The 17,301-nt window shown below is 41.3% G+C and overlaps 1 protein-coding gene across 3 annotated transcripts in view; it reads left to right on the top strand.

Annotated features, from left to right (window-relative positions):
* Positions 1-17,301, top strand: part of RHBDF1 (rhomboid 5 homolog 1) — a 337,002-nt gene that overhangs the window by 225,105 nt on the left and 94,596 nt on the right. For all 3 annotated transcript variants that reach the window (XM_069210378.1, XM_069210376.1, XM_069210377.1), the window contains 5 exons: positions 668-874; positions 4,024-4,146; positions 11,712-11,872; positions 12,647-12,898; positions 16,045-16,156. In XM_069210378.1, coding sequence (XP_069066479.1) covers positions 668-874; positions 4,024-4,146; positions 11,712-11,872; positions 12,647-12,898; positions 16,045-16,156 — 855 coding nt within the window. The remainder of the gene's footprint in view (positions 1-667; positions 875-4,023; positions 4,147-11,711; positions 11,873-12,646; positions 12,899-16,044; positions 16,157-17,301) is intronic.

The following is a 17,301-nucleotide window of genomic DNA, read 5'->3' as shown; positions in this document are numbered from 1 at the left end:
TTTTAGATATTAGTGAGCTGGGAAAATAGCCCCATGATTTAACACTCACTGCTGACATCTGAAGAGTTATGCAGGGTACAAGTCCACATTTAAGCATGTCAAAGTCAGTCTTTTTCTCCCTTGCACAATTGGTAAATTGAGTGTCATTATTGTAGGTAACAAGATCAGCTTTATTGTTTCTTTATAAACATTGAAGCTTCAGTGCTCTTGTTTATTAGTGAGAGCTGTGGGAAACAGCTGAATTTTGGAGCTGCAAGTTTTAATCATTGTTATAGCCTGAGCATCAGTTGGTTGTGCAGCTGTACACTTTACATAGTGTATGCCATGTGGACTCGATTTTGGATTAAGAAAATTCAGCATTTTGAGATACCCATCTAAAAATGGATAGAAATGCTATTGATGATTAAGGAGACCTCAGAAATCAAACTAAGACTGGTGGTGACTTTCATAATGGCTCCTCGAGACCTGAATTGCCACAAAATAGTTTTCAGATTTTTTTCACCTAAAGCCAATTACAGGAAAAATCAAATTTATGCAAATTTAGGAAAAATACTTTAGATTATTGTTCAGTAGGAATAAACTTTTTATATTGTAAGATTAAAACAACAAGTGATTAACTCAACATTGCATCTGACTTGGTTTTGTTTGAATCTCTTTTTGAATGCAGATTATAGATCCTTTAGCACGAGGCCGAGCATTCCGTATGGTGGAAGATTACGATGGCTACAACATACCACACACTCCGATCACTCCGGGTGCAACGTCTCTCTGTTCCTTCACCAGCTCTCGGTCTGGGTTCAACCGCCTACCCAGGCGACGAAAAAGGGAGTCTGTTGCGAAAATGAGCTTCAGAGCCGCAGCAGCACTTGTCAAGGTACTCAGTTTCTTTTTGTTGCTTATAGAAAATATAAAATGGTCAAATATAACATGGTAATTTCATTTTAATATCTGTACTTTTGAATGAATATTTGAGCTTAACATCTGGCAGCTCAAGAGTTTCCACCATGAAATTAGATAGATTGTGGTGGCTTTGGACCTTTCTGGTGAATCTAACCATCTTGAATAGTAGACAAAATATAAAAGGGGACCTGATACAAATGAGTAGTAACCTTCTAATACGTATTATCACAATGCAAACAGATGCCTCTGAAGCAACAATTTGACAAAGTCCATCACTAATGTTTCAGTTGTACTTTACTTTCTTCTTCCTATTTTCTCCGTATCTCGTTTGCCAGTCAATTTACTGTGCATCATTGATGAAGTGACCTTATTATATTCTAGCAAAAGTATTTGTTTTACTGACTTAATGAAACAATGTGGGTTAAGCATTAGTTTGTTTGATGTAATATTTGAAGAATCCTTTGTTCCTGATAGAACTTTCAATAAGTCAAAATTATGAAAGAGAATCACTGGAACTTGGAATCTAATTTCATAATATAGACTGTCTCTTAAACCCTGATGAATAGAAATAATGCTAATTGAACCCTGATTATCTTGTAAAACATCTATTGAGCTTTTAGTTCCTTACATAACATCTACTGAAGAATCAAGATATAATTTGCAGCTTAGATTGATAAACCATCATGAGGCTAAATTACCAAGAACTAAATATATCCCCTTATTATGATCTGACTTTACCTGTTGGCTCATGAGTAGAGGGGGTCCGGTACTAGAAGCGGTGGGACCTTACTGAGCATTTGCTAAGTATGGGTTCCCACACTTTTGAAGATAGAGATAGCCATCCATAAAGGGAAATAGCTGAACATGCCTATATATTTCTGTTGAGGACATGCTGGGCCAGTAAGGGAACTCGCTGGACCTCAACTGAAAACCCAAGATGCTGTTCCACTCTGCGAGAAATATATGACTAAAATAATAGGGGATACAAAAGAAACACTGCTGGTGCACATGTACATGACTTCCATAGCCTAATCTAAATTAGGAAGAAGCAAATGGACCAAACCACCATTACTGGGATGGTGATAGGGAGTGTATACCTGTTTAGAGGTTCAAGGGCAGCCCGCTCACCAAGTCTTGGATGTAACTCATCAGGGGATTGTGAGAAGGGGGTCTGGCCTTTGTCCCCCCTTTCCTGCTCTTGGGGTTGGCCATGCCAAAAAATAGGAAAATTGTGGTAATGTAATACGAATAGGACTCTTACAGACTGAAAGAAGTTACTATGGTACTGAGGGCAGACCAAAAACTTTGTGATGAGTGAAGCCATCTTACTAAATGTTGATTCTCATAATGTCACCCACTTGTAAACATTTGCAAAATATCAGCACAACACAAGGTTAGGATTGGAAACCAGGGTGCTGGAAAGGAAAAAGGAAAGGAAAATCAATTATTATTGATTGTAAATACACAATACAATCAAGGTGTATTTGATTGTATTGTATTAGTTTGTGGCTATTTCTTCTTATGATGATGTCTGACGCGCACTCAAGACAATCCCGTCTGTAATTCTGCAGCTCCTCACTCTTAGCAAGACCGAGGCTGCAGAATGTGTCCTATTTTCACTAATGCAGCGAACATCCTAAGACCTCATCAAGGTTTAAATACAGATTTGAAAGTTTTGCTCATTGCATTGATGTTACTATTGGGGTTAAGGGCATTACCCCCACCGTGCATGTCTGCTAGTAGTCATACCCATATTGCCTGATTGCTGCTGTTAATTTATACCTAGTCGCACATTGACAGGCAACAAGCATGTTGAAAGGACTGTCTCTAGCTGCCACCCTGGTCTAGTGCAGCTCTCTTTATGGTGCATATTTTCACTTTGTGGATGTTTTTTCTCAGCCTTCTAAATGTTATAAATGGCCGTTTTGGTGCCAAGCTGAACTAGGCACACATCTTTGATCAGTGTAGTTGCACTGTTTAGTGTCAATTCTTTATTGGTATAGCCCACTATTTTTAGATTTGCTAGCCACTCTCCGCAATCTTTGCAACCTACATACTTGCTAGCCACTATCTTTCATTCTTTGCATATGCAGTGCTTGTAATTTATATCTTCATTTGACATCCGTCTAAGGTCAACTCTGTAAAACCATAAGGCTTCATGTCCACAACTCTAGCAGAAAAGGTGTAGGATGGACACACACTCGGAAATGACCAAGACTGCCGACTATATGCTGAGTTATCCAGAAATTGGAGACAAAGACTGATGGTTTTACAGACACAACTTTTGATGATGTCAGATGAAAATATTAATACGCTTTGAAAAAGCTCACCTGCCCTAAAAGGCCGAAGAGCGAAACATATGTCAGTTAAAGTCTACTTATTAAGGTAGTTTTTAATTTGTTAGCACTAGATTTGACAAGTAGAACAGTAACAATCAAAGATCATTCTACTATTAACATGTACAATTCAAGATACAGATAGCCTTATTGAAATGATAGGAGACAGGCAGCCAGGCAACCATAGAAAGATAATCCCTTTTGCCTCGGTCCTAGGTAAAACCTGGAGGCACCTCTGCTCCTACCATACTACTGCTTGTGCACACGGATGCAGCCGGTACCGCTGTGGCAGACTATGAAGACTGATTTCAAGCTGCGTGAAATAGATATCAGCGTGGCAATAGCACTACCCCAAAGTGGTATCCACTGTTTCCTTTTGTCATTCCCACCACGGCTCAGCTGCTTCCTAAATTTGGTGGAAAAAACACTGCTTACTTTGGTGGGGGATGAGGTAATAAGGAGAGGAGTTGGTAAATCCTCCTCCCCCGTTTCTCTCTACCTTTTTTGCTAAAAGGGTATGTTGCACGTTTTACAATATGAAGATTACACACCTTCTTTAATAAGTCCTATCCCTGTCAATAACGTTGTATTTTTGCTTTCCAGGTTTGTTTTCGGTGTGATTTGCTTCATAGATAGTGAAGCATTTAACACAATTGTAATTGAACGTTTCAAAATCTATACATATTTATGAAAATGTGCATTCACCTTCAGATTTAATGTCTCACCTAAGACCACTATTTTTAGATCTACTTTGCTGAATACTTTATGTGCCCCATTTTATTTTCAGGGTCGTCCTTTAAAGGAAGGTACTCTGAGAAGGGTGCAGCGACGGAGTTTTACACCAGCCAGTTTCATGGAGGAAGATACTGTTGATTTCCAGGATGAGCTAGACACCTCATTTTTCGCTAGGGTGAGAAATGTAAAAATATAGGCAAATCTCCATCTGCCTTTTCCACCTGCATGTCTTCTAACACTTCAATGTATTAGTGCCTACTCAGTGCTGCACATAAGGATCCCTCTTTCATGGCCAAATATTTAACAAGTGGAAGTCCCACTGTATCGTTGCGAAATAACTTTGCTGATCTCTGCATGGCTACCACATGCTTATCATGCACACAGGATTTATATCCACAATGAAGCTCTAGAGTCTCAGTTAATGAGCGGGTCAGACAACTCAATGGATTAACACATCCATTGCAGAAAACTTTGAGTAGTGTCAAAGTTGATAACGCACATGCTTGCTTACTCTGCTCTTACTAGCACAAGCCTAGCTACAAGAGCAGCACAATGCTATGGTAGTGGTATTGTTTGCAGGTCAAAAGGTCTAGGGTAAACAATTCAGAGGACATGTTCAAAGCCAGAGTATATTGCGGGGGTCTGTCTTCAAAGGGAAACACATGGGCCCTGCTAGGTTAGGCTAACTGACAGGGTCTGGGGAGAATGTTTTTAAGAACCACATTAGAAGTGATCCTCTATGAGATGGAGTTTAATCTCCTTTGTGAATTGCAAAGGGAACAATTTGAGAAAGTTTGACTGTTTATTTCTTGCATTTTTAAATCGCCCAGTGATGTCTTGGCTCCTGAGTTACATTGCATACAAGAGATGGTCAGTTTCTCGGCAAAGTGTTCTGCTAAGTTTGCTTTCACAACTTTGTACGTCTTTGCATGTGTTGGAAGTGTGTGGATTTGCAAGGGCAGCTAGACTAGGTAAACCAAAGCAGGAGTGATGCGATGAAAGTCCCATTTTCCCTAATAAAGCAACTGGGTGAATGAAGGATATTGACCAAGGATTCTAGGCATCATGAACGATGGTGACAAGGAGGGCACTAATGTTATCTATGTGTGAGAGGAAAGGGCTTGAGAGGTGGGTATGACGATCGAGTTATGTATTGCTTCACTTTGCAGAGCAGGGAAAGATCATAACCTGCCATCTGGTTCTTCTATGCGGAATATTTGTTGAAAGCCAGGTTGGTAGTTATGCTAGGGGATGTAGTATACATTATGCGTTTTGAATCCTTCCAGGTTGATGTCTGAGAATAATGGCTGGATGTGACAGTAAATGCACCAAAAGGAGGCAAGTCCAGAAGACATAAGTGACAAAAACAGACCCCTGTGGCCTGTCCCTCCCACATATGACTTTTGGTCTTGATTTGTTTTTGGCTCATTGAGTTTGTGTAGGAAAAGTAGGCTAAAGACCTACACATATTTAGTTCTTCTCACTTATCTTTTATTTTTCCTTGACAGTGGTCAGTGTTATTGAAGATACACACAAATTCAGTTTCCAGTTGAATTGAGCGTCAGGCAGGCAATGGGTTTCCAGACATAAGTGATAGAGTGAGGATTGCAAGTAGTAGATGTCACGGGGCAGCATACCCTTGAAATGCAGTTTGGTGTCCTCAGCATAACAATGTATGTTGAGTCCTCTACTGGCCGGTCCAGAAGAACCATACGAATTCAGTGTGGAGGTCACTTGCAAGAAGAGCATGAATACTTGGCAGTCTGGCAAGTAAATGTAGGCACTGTGCTGTGGAACGTCCCATTTATAAGCATCTTCTGTCTGTGTCTACTGACAGTACTGGGTGCTGTCTAATAACTAGGCAGTCATATTCTCATGCAGAAACAACACATTAACAGTGGAAATAGGAGAGGGTGTCCCACTGCACTAGAGTAAGTTTCTGCTGAACGTTCTCTAAATTTAATATATGTGAATATATCATTGAACTGTAAGAAAGCTCAATTGACAGGACCATGGCCGATCTAATGAAGGAGCACTGTAATAGAGGACAGCTATATTCAAATACCACTCTACTGAAAGAGTACTCTTTTGAAGACGTACTTTATTGAGGACACACTCTACTCAAGGCAAACTGTACTAAGGCACACTGTACAGAAGATGCATTTTTCTATCTGAAGACACAATGTTTCCTTAAGATGCACTCTACTGAAGACATACACTACTGAAGGCACACTATTTAAACAAGACTCTGCAGAAGGCACCCCCTACTTAAGGTGCACCCCCCTGAAGGCACACTGTACTGAAAGCACAGCCTACAAAAATGCACTCCACTGAAGTGGCACTGGACTGAAGATGTCACTCATTACAAAGACTCTTTATTACAGAGGATTTCTGATGTTCGCCTCTGCATTGAAATAGTACTACTGAGATAGTTCTCTATTGATTAGCTAACTGCCAAGATATTGAATGTCATATACCAAAGGGGACCCTAACTAAGTGAACACTATTGCAGGGACAGGGTTTTGAAGGACATTCTGTCCACTGACATATACCTAAGTGTCATTGTTCTGCCGAGAGGCTACTGATTTACTTCCAGAAATAGACGACTAGTTTAGCCAACACTAACAATCCTTGAATGTGTAAATGCAGAAGAAAAACAACTTTGGAAATATTTACATTCTGGAATCATACTACAAGCTATAACGCACAGCCATGATGTCACACTTAGGCCCAGATTTATACTTTTTGACACAAAACTGCACAAACGCAGTTTTGCGTCAAAAAGTATAGCACCGGCTTGAGTCATTCCGGGCACCAAATTTATAGGATGGCGCAATCCGGCGCAAAGGGTGGGCTACCATCAAGGAAAATGACGTTAGCCGGTGGGGGTGGCAGTATGGGAGAAGGCAGTTTTGCACTGAAAAATGACATTAAGATGGTTAGAGTCAAAAAAGATTACTCTAACCAGCCTATTGTCATTTCTTGAGGCAAAACCTACCATAACACGTCTCCTGTCTTATAAAAGACAGGAGTCAAGTCCACCACCCCAATGAGCATCACAGGGTCCCCTGGGCATGGCCACTGCACCCAGTGCCATTTGGGGGGGCCCATTTCAGGACCCCCAATGGCACTTAAAATATGAAAAAAATACTTACCTCTACTTACCCGGGATGGGGTCCCCCATCCACCGGTGTCCCTCTGCTGTGCGTGGGGGTGACCCTTGGGCCTGTGGAGGGCACATGAGAACTTATTCCATGGTGTTCCACCATGGAAATGGGCTCACAGATCCCCTAAAACCTGCCCTGACCCAGGTGTTAAATAAGGGCGCTAAGCAGGCTTATCACCATTATTTAGTCCCGCCTCCCTCCCGTGCACCATTTTTGCATGGGAGGATAAATAAGGCTCTAGGGCCCTAGTAATTTTTTGGACAGGAACGCCTACCTTGCATCTCATTGACGCAAGGTGGGTTCACGCATCCAAACAAAGACTTTAACTCCAAATCTTTGACGTTAGACTAATCTAGCATCAATATATAAATATGGAGTTAAGTTTGCGCTGAATTAGTGTAAAAAAATGATACTAATTCAGCGCAAACAGAGTATAAGTCTGGACCTTAGCGTCCTGATACTGCCAGAGGTTGATTAACTTACATAATGGCTGTAGAAGATTCTAAAATGAATGGAGGAAGGGAGTGGATGTATCACAGCAACAGCTTAGTCCCCTCACCTATGATGGACTGCTCTGTTTGCTGTGAGTCACTCGGAATATTTCTGCAGGATGCTGTCTCTAGTTTTCCAGAATAAACCTGAGGAATTTAACTTTTGATGCCTCATAGGTGGCTCTTCTGTTGTCGTATCAATTTATTGCTTCGGACAACCTGGCAATGTTGAGAGTTCAGCTTTCCAGGCTGAAACACTTGAAATTGTGAAAAATTCAGACTTTGTGTTGGTAAAATGAGCACCCACAGCCGGAGTAACTACCAACTCTGCCTTTCATACTTATGCAGTACAAAGAGTATAACAAAACTGGCTGATAACAAAATCCAGGTTTCAGCTAACAAGTACACCATTCGCTAGGTGGAGTCAGTGCTTTTCCCACTTTTATCTTGCATGTTGGGCCAGACTGGTCACTCTGCTACGTTGGCATTTTCTCAGCGGTCTGCAGGGTAGGTTACTGCATTCAGAGAAGGATGATTGGACTTCACCCACATGCTCCTGTTGTGCCCTTCTGTGTGAGTCCTCCCACTGTGTGTGAATATATTGAACAAAACGCCTGGGTTGATTTCGACTTCCCATCCAGCATCATTCAAATTGAATCGCCTAAATCAATTTGGCTTCTGTCATGTTGTTCCTTTTCCTTTCCTGCAGATTCAGGCACTTCCGGTCAGACAAACAGGTTTTAAATCGTTACTTTCACTAAGGAAATCAGATAGGTGACAGTGTGACGTAAATGATCAGCCTGCAAGAAGCACCATTTCCTCGTTCTTGTTATCTGTCTAAAGTCTAGTGCGGGAGTGGGCAGGTGAATCTGCTCTGTCAAATTTCCCTTAATAATGAGTTTTGGTAGCATCCTTGCATAGGTACATTTGTACCAGAGGAGAATTCTCTCCTGCACCCAAAGGTAGGAGGAAGTTATGGCCCACCCTTCCCCTTAGCACTTCTCTGCGCTTCTCTCTAAGGTCCCAGGTTTGACATCTTTAGTAAAAGAGACTGTGAAACCAAAATGGAAAGTGTCATTCATCTTTTCGGCCACAAATCATTTTTTCTCCATCTGAAGTGTTCCCCATGCTGCATCAATTTTCTGAATAGAGAATTCCTGCCACCTTCATCTTACAAGGATTGCATAACATGGTCCCTCCATGAAAACCAAAGAAAGTATTCAGGGGTTTTGTTGGTTTGCCATGCATGTAGTTTACAGGTGCCATTGGTCTCTGTTTTCATGTAGTATGTTACTAGGCCAAGTGGCTTCACACTTGTGATCTACTATCTTTGCAAGAGTTTCCAGTAATTGACTGAGTGCTTTTCAGAAAAGGGATGGCTAAAAGTGTGTGGTGTATGCTTTTGTCCCTAATGGCTGTTTTTCTCACAATGTCACTAATTAGGTCGAGCCGACTAGAGAGTGCCTGGGTTGATTGTTGTGAGGCATATTGTGGGCTTATATACAGGGGCTTGGAGTCCACCCATTGTTTAACATTGGTTGGCTTTCCTGTTACACTCATCAGCTTGTTTATTTCTCGATGTCTTGCTTTGTGCATCTTATGTCTGTCCTGTCCCTGGAGCATTGCCAACTTACTTGTCATTTCACTCCTCACTTTCAGGGACCTACTTTTTTCTTTGACTTTAGTACTCCATGAGAGGGCATGTGTTTTCTAGCTGTCTCCCTAGTGTGATTTTCTTCCCCTCCCAGTGCTGTGTTTGTCTCTCTTCCCGTGTGCTTCTCCCATGTCCACAGCATGTTGCTGTCGTTCCTCTTGCTTCTCCTTCCCACTGGATCTCCATGTTGCTTTCCCCATCCATGCCTTGCTACTCTCGATGTAGCTGCTCCCTCACGTGTTGCTTTTCCTCCCTTCCACCCCTCCATGTCGCTTCTGCCTTACTTGTGTTGCTTTTCCCCATAACCTCTGCTGTGTTGCTCTCCATCACAAGCCTGGACCTTTGTGTTACTTGCCTCCTTACTCTGACCATTCCCTTTTGTTCACTTCTATTACAAAAAAAAGTTCATGTGTGGTGCTTCCAGCTACAAAATGAAGCGACTCTAATTCCATTGCACCTTTTTAAAAAATGTATTTCCTTTAGCCAAGGCAACAACTATTGGCTTTAAGAATGCATATTTTTACGTTTGGTAATATACTTGCTTATGGGAGGCTTTCAGCCAGCCCTCTTTAGCAGTCTGTTATTGTGTCATTCACATGTTTCTACCACCCACTACAACATACAGCATTGGGTCAGCCCACATCAGCCATTGGCTAACTTCATTCACAGTGACGAGATTCTGCTGTTTCACAAGGAGCGCATCCACACACTTATTAGTTCCTTTAAGTGCAACATGCCTTTAATTTTAGCCAGTGTTTTGTTTTTATATTTATGAGGGCATGGAAACTTCCCCAGTCAAAAGTCAAAAGGCTTCTGGCTAACAAGAGACCTACTGGCTTTCGCAATGAGTTCTTGAGATTGGATGTTGTCTGTCCTCCGACACATTGAAAACATGTGGAGTACTTTTTCACTGCAAGGGATTTTGTACACTGCAATTAACATACTGCTTCATTTTCCTTAACACATTTTGTGAAAAGTGTTGAAACGTGTATGTCTGAACTTTGTAACGCATGGTTCAACCACAAGTTAAAGCAATAATTTTAATTGTCAACATATTTAACACCAAATGTCTGTTTCCATACATCTGTGCATCCACCTGAGTGTGCATGTATGCCTGTGTGTGTTGTCTGTGATTATGTGTCTGTCCCTGCATGTGTGGCCTCTGTGTATGTATGTGTGCCTTTGTGTTGTGGCCCATGTGCATGCATGCCAATATGCCTGTTAGTCTAGGTTCTTATCAGTGGTGCCTTGTAAGGGGCAGTAGGGTTGGGGTAGGCATTCACATGCACAGTCTTACACAAAAAGCACACACACACCCATCCAGGCACTCAGTCACACCCATCAGATTACAAGCAAGCACATATACACCCACCATTCACTGCACACAGATGCACACACCCATTCACAGCACACACATACACATACAATCCAATTCCAATTCTCTTTATTCTAATGTTGTTGACAGATGAACATAAAAGATAAAGATAAATATGCAGAATCTAAAATCATACATAACACAAACATTCATACATACATGCATCCAACATTAAGTACAGACTTACTGGTCACGGTTGGGACATTGGGTGGTGGGAAGAAGAAGCCGAAGCCTAGGTTGTTCCTTTAGGTTTCAGGGAAGGAGAAGACTACCAGAAGATCCCGCTGCCTTCTTTCATTCATTGACGTTGTCATAGGTCAACCAATGAGAAGAGGACCTTTCCTACCTCATCACTGAGCAGGATGGGATCAGTGAGAGTTGCTGACCCCACCCCAGTCTGTTTCAAGGCGTCACTGATTGACACTCTGCCGTGGGCATTTCAGGGCATGAATGTGACCCTCTGGTCCCAGTCTATAGTGATGTGGCCCCTTGTAATGAGAGGAGAACCTCACGTGGCTTTGCAGGGCTGAAGAGGAAATGCATTCTGGGCTGTGAAATCTTCCATCCAGCAAAGTCTGGCTCAGTCAGACAGGCGCCTGCGCATTTAGCGCATGTTCAGCACCTAGATGTCTGACCCGACCATGAACAGTGTCTGTCAGGCTGACCTTTGCTCAGACTTAAAGACACTCTTTACGATTTGCGAAAGGGAGGTAGCGGGCGTCTCCACGCTTAACGACAGCCACTGCTGGTGCTAAGGCGCATGGCTCTCTGTTGCTATGCAAGATGCGTGTTGGTCTCCCTGCATGGATGTCTTTTGGCCTGTTGCTTCTTCAGTATGTGTCACTCTGTGCTGTGTGTCTCTTGTCTGCATACTTTACACAAAAGGCAGCCCTATTGGCTTTGACAGTTCCATTTCTTCAAATGCCTTTCAGTTTTATTTGCCGGCAAAACGCGTCTTAGATCGCAAAAAATACTTAACATCCATCGTTTTTATAGCACAGTGCACTGGGTTTAATTCTCTGTTACTCAGCATCTCTTTTTGTGCCTCATTAGGAGGGGGTCTTACACGAGGAGCTGTCGACTTACCCCGACGAGGTGTTTGAATCTCCGTCTGAGGCCGCCATCAAGGAATCTGAGTTAACAATAAAGGGTCAGATTGAACTGACTGGAAGTGCCTTGGAAAAAAGTGAACTTGAAAAAAGTCACTTAATGCTGTAAGTTTATTTACAATGGTATGCAACACGATGTAACTTTTGCCGTAAGCATGCTTCAGTACCATATTGTCTCCATTCACTTGTACGAGATCCGTGGTCGGAGAAAAGGTCTATGAAGCAGGGAAATCTTTAATTCGGTCTCGTACTTGCAGTGTCTGACACCTTGTGGCTGCAAGCGGAACGACTATTTTAAGAATTAAAGGTGGCCCCTCTAATTCTCATGTTCTCAAAACAATCTTGTGCGTTTAGTCCATTTTGACATCTAGTTATTGAGTAGTTTGGGTCAAATGTTAGGTAAATGAATAAAACAGAGAAGGAGAAGCTTGAATTCCGGTTAATAAAGGTCCATGGAAGACTTGAAAGCTTTAGGATGTGTGAAAAGGGAAGGTTTGGCCGAACAAAAGGGAGTGCATGCAAAGGGTAGGAGTTAAAAACGGATGACATTTACAGACAGGTCCACATATTTGTGTTTTGTGAAATTATCAAACTGGGCGAAACTGTCAGGCTTCTTCCTTTGTAATACTTTGCCCACATGTGAAATTTTCCTTAAAAAATTTGCATGAAAATTCTCTTCCAAAAAAAGAGTTCTTCATTTTTTTTGTTTGTCAAAACATACCTTTTAATGGCATTTTTGCGCTGTTTTTGTTTACCTTCATAACAAGTATTTGCACGACGTTCGTAAAAGCTTTCCGGATTTCTTAAAAATGCCTTAATGTTTAAAAGCAGTTGATATTGGAAAACGTCAGTGACTTATGACTTGAATTTCTGTTTTAGCCCTTTGGAGCGAGGGTGGAGAAAAACGAAAGAAGGGGGCTTTACCCAACCAAAGGTCCGATTAAGACAAGAAGTTGTTAGTGTAAATACGCAAAAAAGAGGACAGCGGATTGCTATACCAGTGAAGAAGCTATTTGCAAAGGAAAAGCGACCGTATGGACTGGGAATGGTGGGGAAGTTGACAAATAGGACATACCGCAAGCGTATCGACAGCTACGTGAAGAGACAAATAGAAGACATGGATGATCACAGGTAACTTTAACACAAATACAAGCGATGTCAGTTATAAAGCCGTGGTCTTGCTTTAGTTCGCATTTAGTCTGCAAACAAAGTGGTCTCCGTCTTGACCAATCAGCTGGAGCTCAGGTTTACTTCACATTTCCAGGCAACATGATATGGAAATAGTTGAAGTTGAAATGTAAAACATATAAGCATAGTTGATGTCTCGAACAAGGGTAACCTAAAATGTTAAAATATCAGTTTCGCTTGTTAGGTACCTGAAATTAAATATTTTTCAAGGTGAATCTTTTGTCCGAAAGCACGTTTCTCATTTGAAAAATGGTCTCTCAACATCCACTTTTCTGCTATATACCCTAGTATCATTGTGACCAAAAAAATTAATGGAGAGTGCACTCTTGTTGGTTTCTCAATACAAATATCTGTGTTGGCACATGCTGACATGCAAACTAGAAGTGAACTAAAAGGTTACTTTGGCTTGCTTAAACTTTTAAAATTTCAATTGAATATCTTTCTTGTGTTTGTACCCCTGCACTTTCTGCATTTGACTTTACAACTTGTATCCTTTGCCCTAGATCCCTTTAATGCTTGTCTCGGCTGTTATAGCATTGGTTGACGTTCACCCAACAGCTCAGTGCCTTTTTCACACCTGGAACTCTCCTTCATTGTTGACTGAAACTCGCTTTTTTATAGGACCGCCACAACCTACTGAAGATCATCAGTGCCCTGTACTTCATATTTTCCGTACCTTGTCCTAGTAGAACCTAGTACATTACGTCAGCCACCCTCGTCTGAGATACTGCACTCTGTAATATACTTCTTAAATAACAAGCCTCTCCCGGTGGCCTTGATCAGCACTTACTTGAAATATATTTATTTTATTATAGGTACTGAAAATAATTCATTAAGAGAAAATGACGTGCTTGCTGGGTGAAAGAGTTATACTTTATTATTATTAAACCCTAAAAAATGTAGTTTAAATTCTTTACATCACAGGAAGTTAAAGTTACAACGTGAAGCATAATTAAATGCGCGACTTAAATGGGCTTTCGCTGATAGAGAAAGAAGTAGTTCTCTTTACACCATCCAGCAACGCTAACAATTACCAACAGTAATCATTGCAATTGAAGTTTCTATCAAATGTTTTTAATTCAATAGTAGAGTCATAGCGTTCAGTGTGTTTGTTGACTGATACTAGTTATACTGCAGCATGAGTACCCTTCCCCCAGAATTCCACATTCATACAAGCAATCTATCTTCCTGAACATAAACATCACCAATGGCATTGTCAATGACATCACTTATAATATATTTCATAATGTGGCACCGCCAGTGACAAAGTGGATGACATCAACAGTGTTCTTGTAATGCACCACCAAATTATTAGCGAAACTGTTGTTGGCATTCATGATGTACTCCTATGTGGCACCACTAACAATATTGTTAATGATATCAATGATGCCCTCATAATGCAGCATCACTAATTCACCAGTAATATTTTTGATGACGTCAGTGATTTGTGTGGCATTACCAGTTCACCAGTTGCATTGTTGATGACATAAATGATGTCCTCATAATGTGGTATAACTAATTTATCAATATTATCAATCCATGATATTCTTGTATGTGGTATCACCAATTCACCAGTGCTAGTATCAATGACATGAATGATTTCCTCGTAATGTGCAAACAACAATTCACCAGTGATATTTTCAATGACATCAATGATATTCTCATATCTGACACCACCAATTCACCAGTAATGATATGTGTATTTGCATCACCAATGCCATCACTGTGGGTGGGTTCGAGGACAGGCTGCTCGATATCTTGAAATCATTTTTTATTAAACATCAAAAGCAATGTTAAGTTGTCAGTTCAGCAGCATTAATAGCAAACAACGGTGCTGTCTTAACCAAAACTCGGGGTAACAGGCTGCGAACAGCTGACATTGTTCAGAGATGTTTATTCATTTGGATACCTCACAAGCATACTTTACAAAATCATGAAACCACAAAGCAAAAGTGAATGCTTTTCTTTGCTGAAGATGAAGCCACTAATGCTGGCTGAAATGTTTGATTGCCAAAGTAAAGAAATTAATAATGGACTTTGTGATTATCCCAAAGGCAGTCCAAAAAGTTAGAACATCTGCTACCCTAGGATTTTCTTGTAAGGTGTTTTTTAGCCAGACATAATATAGCAAGCAGTGGGCTTCTGTGGTCTTTACCCAATGCTTGTTCTCGTGGTCGCTCATGGATATGGTCCTAGTCCCCATCATTCCACTATTCTCGACTCACCATCCTATCCTCTCCTTATTTGTATGGTACAGTCTCGGTTCCATCACCCTTACCTTGCTGACGCATACATTAGTCATTTTATCCTCTTTCTCCTGGTAGCATACCCCCTGCATCTGCTGCCCTTTGACCTTTTGGAGGAGTAGAATCCCCACCCCTCCCTCTTCCTCTTGGAAGAGGATAGTCCATTTCACACCCTCCTGTGATAACTTAGGTGACCCATACAATTTCTCTCTCTTTCTCTCTCTCTCTCTTCATATTGTGTGGGATCTCTGTGCCATCTTATTTTTGAAAGCCTGCAGTCCCATTTAAATGTCCATCTCTCACAATAGTGAAGAAGCGCTGTCCTTTTCTCGCCACCCCTGATATCATACAGGCCATGCCCTATCCCTCCGCATTGAAATTGCTTGGTACCATGCAGATCCCTTCCACTACCTCCTTAAATCACACAGTCCATGCCTACACTCAACCCATGTAAATGCACTGAATCAAGGGCTTTCTGTCTTATTATTCCTGCCCACAGGGATCATTATCTCTGCCTCCATGTGTGTGAGGAAGCCTTCATGATTTTGTAAAGTATGAGAGCTCACTTGTGCATTTCTGACCACCTTTGTGGCAAATGAGAGATATAACTGGTCCAATAAACATGTGAAAGATCTCCCTTACTCCCATTTCAATGCCCTGACCTCAGCAATCGCAGAACTGTTACGTCAAGGTGTGCGTCAGCGATGACACTGAAAGTGTTTTGATACAAGGCCTGACTTACTTCGGTAAGCTGAACAGTAGCGAATTTTTAGCAGTTGCAGGCTTTTATCGTGAAATAATTTATGGACCGATTTTTCACAAAAACCTTTTGTTTTGCACCAGGCCGTTTTTCACATACTGGATCATCTTTGTACATTCGCTTATCACAATCCTGGCTGTATGCATCTTTGGGATCGCGCCTGTTGGATTTTCCCAACACGAAACTGTAGAATCTGTGAGTAATTCGACATTTTTCAAACATAGTATGTTCCATAATGTTGTTAAATGAACATTTTGACCCTCATATTCTTTAGTTATCAGGCTTTTATGCCTTTTCTAAAATGTTTCTGAGCATGTTTAAACACAATCCTAATAAAGGAGGATAGATAGTGTAATATGTAAGATTATAAGTGCATGGGTTTATAATTTTTCTCAGTAGTCTGCTGCTCTCCAGAGTTCCAGAGATGACGAATACCAAGGCTGCCTACTTTTGATTCCACATTATGCCTCTTACGTCCATGTCCTACGCTTCCTGTCTCTTAATGTCACTCTTGCTAGTTATTTATAATCCCTGCTTTCAGTTACTGTTTCCTTTCTTTGCCTTTCCTGTCTCCGTTTCCCCCTTTCTCTCCCTAACTATGGTTTCAAAGACTGATGATGAAAATAAGTACTGGTTGCAAAAAAGGAAGGGACCACCTGCAGCCTCTAATATAACTTAAACATTGGAGGAATAGCTGTGGAAGGTGAGACAGAGAGCAGCATTACAGAATCCAAAATTCAGATATTGCGAAAATGCAGCTAGGATTTAAGTAATGACAAATGGCAAATGCAAGTATGGTGGGAAGTATAGAATGAGAATGTTAAAGACAACTAAAACTACAGGATTGTGAGTGGATCTGAAGAAAGGTTGTTAGTGGCAGAAATGAGTTGGACAGGGGCCTGAAAGACCCAGGACCTGAGAGAGAAGGAAAGAAGGACTTAGAAGAGTTGAAAGAAAATGCAAGCACACTGCAAACGTTTCTCCTGTGTTAGGGCTGACTTTGGGTACTTGGGTACAGATTAACAAGAAAGTGGCGCTTCAGCATCATAATTTATGATGCTATTGTGGTACTTTGAAGGTTTAGCACCATAAGTAATGGCGTTAATCCTGCAAAGTAAAGGGAGGCCCATTGAAAGTAATGAGCACGTCGTTTTAACGCCTGCTCTGAACAGGCACTAAAAATAACGCTAAAAATGGCGCAGTGAAATGTTGTAAATTTCACTGTGCCATTTTTACGGGCCTTCCACTGGTGCAGGCATAGTGCATGGCGAAGGGGAATGGCCCGAACCCCACATTAGCCTAGTGTGGCACTTAATGTGCTATTAGCAAAGGTCATTTCT

The sequence above is a fragment of the Pleurodeles waltl genome, chromosome 10 (genome assembly GCF_031143425.1).
Source record: "Pleurodeles waltl isolate 20211129_DDA chromosome 10, aPleWal1.hap1.20221129, whole genome shotgun sequence".
In the NCBI taxonomy this organism is placed as follows: Eukaryota; Metazoa; Chordata; class Amphibia; order Caudata; family Salamandridae; genus Pleurodeles; species Pleurodeles waltl.
The sequence above is the reverse complement of the archived record's forward strand: the minus strand, read 5'-3'. Positions and strand labels throughout refer to the sequence as shown.